Genomic DNA, 4,300 nt, shown 5'->3' with positions numbered 1-4,300 from the left:
TTGTAATATTGAGTACTTAGAAATATTACTTAAATATATTATATTTTTTAGTTATATACGGTGAAATGATTAATGCTTTTAAATGATTTTTGGTGTATGAATTTTTTAGATATTGAAATTAAATTAAAAAATTACTTTTATTGTTCTTTTGGATATTAAAGTAATGAAAAAAAAAACAGGAATATTTAGAAACTGAATTGGTGACCAAATATTTTATAAATATAACAATTTGTCACAAATTTCGTCTCTAAATCAGTCACTAATGGTTGTTGCCCAGTGTGCAATAGTAGCTGAAGCAATGTGTACAAGATTGTGAAGGCAAACTAGAATAAGATTGTAGTTTTATTTGTAATATTGAGTACTTAGAAATATTACTTAAATATATTATATTTTTTAGTTATATACGGTGAAATGATTAATGCTTTTAAATGATTTTTGGTGTATGAATTTTTTAGATATTGAAATTAAATTAAAAAATTACTTTTATTGTTCTTTTGGATATTAAAGTAATGAAAAAAAAAACAGGAATATTTAGAAACTGAATTGGTGACCAAATATTTTATAAATATAACAATTTGTCACAAATTTCGTCTCTAAATCAGTCACTAATGATAAAGCAAATTAATTTAAAGTGGTTGCTAAATCAGTCTCAAACGTTAGTCACTAATTCAGTCTCAAAAATTGGTCACAAAATCGGTTACTAAATTCGGTCACTAAACCGGTCACTAAATTCGGTCGCTAATTCGGTCACTAAATTCGGTCGCTAAATCGGTCACTAAATCCGGTCGCTAATTTGGTCGCAACAGCTAGCGACGAGCAGTTTACCAACTGATTTAAATTGGTCACTATGATACATAATAATGTACCTTGTTTGTACTCTGATACCAATTTGTGCCTATGTTGTTGAAATGTATCATAAACTCTAAAATTCAAGGGAGATTCTAAAATAATCTCAAGGTTAAAACTGTGTCATTAAATCAAAAACGGGGAGTTTGTAAGTCATGAGCTTCCCTGATCATGTTTTTGATTTAATTCCCAAACATACAATACATATGAAGTATTTGATTGATCTAATGATTTGAATTGAGAAACATTTTAGGAAAACAAGCAGACACTATACACTTGGAACAAAAGCTTGGAACTCAAGGAATCAACCAAAATTGGAGGATGTGCTTGAGAAAGATGCAAATATGTATAGTGTGATTAGTTGTCATAGTAGTTAGTTTAGTAGACTAATCACTATGGTCTCATACTTAAGTCTTTGCCAATGAAAATAAATCAATCAACTAATAAGTCAATTGATGAATCAATTGGGCAATCGATTGTCTGACTCAGAACAAGAGTTTTTACTACGTAAATCGATTGGGAAATCGATTACTTAAAGGTTTTTAGTGAAACCTGAGTTCTGGGCTTAATCCAATCTATTGGACAATCGATTGGGACATCAATTGAGTAATCGATTGTGTGATTCACAGAACCAACCAATTACTGAATCAATCAATTCGCAAATCGATTGTGACAAAGTTTTTCATCAGGAATAGGTTATGTGATCCATCAAATCGATTGGAACATCAATTGAATTGGATTTCTAAAACTACAAGTTTTGTGGCAATCGATTAGGTAATCGATTGAAGTTAATCATTTATCAAAAACACTTTGAATAAATCGATTGGCACATTGATTTTGACAAAATGGCCGAAGTCACTGTGACGAGCACAATCGGTTGACGAATCGATTGAAGCTAAATGTTTGAGTTACAGGAAGAATTCAGTTCATTTCCAAATTGATTAGAACTATGAATATACGTCGACTGAGCAATCGATTGTTTTGATCTTGTTGTTTGAACAAAACACCTAAAATCGATTACTCAATCGATTCTGATATATTCTTAGTTTCAGTTTCTGATTCATGTATTAAAAGAATCGATTTGGCAAATCGATTCATGCTTATATTTTCAAGATTCAAGAAAAACAAGACACACGAAAATCGATTGGGCAATCGATTAAGCTAGTTTTAAACTTTGATACAATCGATTGACATGATGTTTTTCTGAATATATATAAGCTGATTCAATCATTTTTTTTTTGAATAACAACTGTAACACTTTTTCATAAACAAAAAAAACTGAAAAACACTTTGAGAGAAAAATTGTTACAACACACAAATACTCATTGGCTAAATACTTTTGTGTGAGATCCTACATTGTGATTGAGTCAAAGTCTTGATATTCTTTAGTGCTTTGTGAAAGACAAATTTATGTAATTGAAGTTTTAGAAATCCAGTAAGTACACTGGTGGTTATCTTTTGGGATGCTTGTGTTCATCTAAAAGAAACCTCAGCTTGATCTCGCTAGAATTTGACGAGTAATTCTTAGGGATAGGTTGGTATTGCGATAGAAGTGATTGTGAGTTGGATGGATAGGATGTGACGCTGGAAAGTCTGTAAAAATATTCATTAAATCATTCTATTGAAAGGCTGAAATCTGTGTTGGATTTCAGGACTGGATGTAGGCTATCAAAGTGATAGTCGAACCAGTATAAAAATCCTGGGGCACTATTTCCTATCTCTCTTTACTTTTCATATTAATCTTGCATGTGATTATAAACAAGTTGAATTCTCATATTTTTTTTAATAGGGGTCATAATTTCCTACACGATAGACCCTTATAACATTCTTCTTCTAAAGTTAAAACTGTGTTTCAGGTTCCGCATCAGATTCCAAACACAAACAATCGTCTAGTTCAAAAATACGGATTTTGGTCCATTTTAGTCGGGTGGTACAAAATTCGCCCGAAAATTCCCGATGAAATCTAGGACTTGGAGACCCTTATATCATTCTTCTCCAAAATTTATAACTGTGTTCTGAGTTCTGCGCTAGATTTCAAACACTAGCCAAAGTCTGGTCTAAAAATATAGATTTAGGTTCTTTTTTTCGAGGGGTAAGAAAATCTCCTTCAAAGTCTAGATGAAATCGAGGACCGAGAGACTCTTTTAGCATTCTTCTCCTAATTTTATAACTGTGTTCCAAGTTCCGTGTCGGATTTCGAACACTAGCAATTACTTGGGCTATATTCAAGAACATGTTTCTAATTAAGTATTTCCCTGAAGATATCTGTAATAGAAAGGAGATGGAATTTGTTAAATTGGAACAAGGAAATATGTCAGTAGCGAAGTATGCTGCTAAGTTCGAGGAATTATCCAGGTACTATCCACTCTATGTTGGAGAGGCAGGAGAAAATTCTAAGTGCATCAAGTTTGAAATGGGACTCAGGTCAGAGATCAAGAAATAGGTTGGAATGCAAGAGATCTGTGACTTTCCTACCCTAGTGAATAAGAGTAAGATTTATGATGAGGATAGTCGTGCTGAAAAGGCACATTACCGAAACACTGGAACCATGAAGGACAAGAGGCCTATGCATCATAATAGAGGAAAACCTTACTCTTTTCCTCCTAGTATGAATTATCAACAATACAGTTTTTCAGTTGGAAAAGGAGCTAGTAGTGGTAACAGAAAAAGAAATGGAAATAGTTATAGTTATGGGAGTGGTAGAGGAAACCCCCAATGGACGAGGAGTTAGTAACAGAAATAGTAACAACAGGAGTCAAGTCTCGAGCAACAACAATGGTAATAATTGTGATCCAGCTACTCCTATCCGATGTCACAGGTGTGGTAAGCAAGGTCACATGGAATATGAATGTAGAGATGCCGGAATTACTTGTTTTAATTGTCAACAACAAGGCCACATTAGCACCACATGCCCCTACCCAAGGAAGACTCCACAACCTGGAAACCAGAGTTCCCAAGCCAGCCGACCTAAATCCAATGGAAGAGTCTTTGCCTTCAGTGGTGCAGGAGCGTTTGAGAAAGACAACTTGATCCAAGGTACATGTCTCATAAGTGATACTCCTTTATTTATGCTATTTGATTGTGGTGCCACTCATTCCTTTGTGTCTCTTGACTGTTTAGACGTTTAGGACTACCTGTATCTCATTTGCAGTATGATTTGATTATGAGTACCCCAACTAGTGATTATGTTGATACCTCTAGTGTTTGTCTTGACATTTCTATCCATGTGTTTGGAAGGGACTTCCGAGTTGACTTAGTGTGTTTACCTTTGCGTCTAGTTGATGTGATTCTTGGTATGGATTGGCTATCTGCCAACCGTGTCTGTGTAGATTTTTTTAGTAAAACCATTGAATTCATGGAGTCGGAAGAGAGGGATAAGCCTAGAAATATATCCGCCAACCAAGTGAAGGCACTCTTGAAAGAAGATGCCCAGTTATACATGATCCTAGCCTGA

The 4,300-nt window shown here is 34.1% G+C and overlaps 1 protein-coding gene across 1 annotated transcript; it reads left to right on the top strand.

The window, feature by feature from the left end:
* Nucleotides 1-3,079: 3,079 nt before the first annotated feature.
* On the top strand, nucleotides 3,080-4,300 carry LOC101489610 (uncharacterized). The gene is made up of 4 exons (XM_004515422.1): nucleotides 3,080-3,270; nucleotides 3,358-3,572; nucleotides 3,665-3,846; nucleotides 3,998-4,300. Exons 1-4 carry the CDS (start codon nucleotides 3,080-3,082, stop codon nucleotides 4,298-4,300), a joined length of 891 nt encoding a protein of 296 aa, XP_004515479.1.

The sequence above is a fragment of the Cicer arietinum genome, chromosome 3 (assembly GCF_000331145.2).
Source record: "Cicer arietinum cultivar CDC Frontier isolate Library 1 chromosome 3, Cicar.CDCFrontier_v2.0, whole genome shotgun sequence".
In the NCBI taxonomy this organism is placed as follows: Eukaryota; Viridiplantae; Streptophyta; class Magnoliopsida; order Fabales; family Fabaceae; genus Cicer; species Cicer arietinum.
This window is presented reverse-complemented; position numbering and strand designations above follow the sequence as displayed.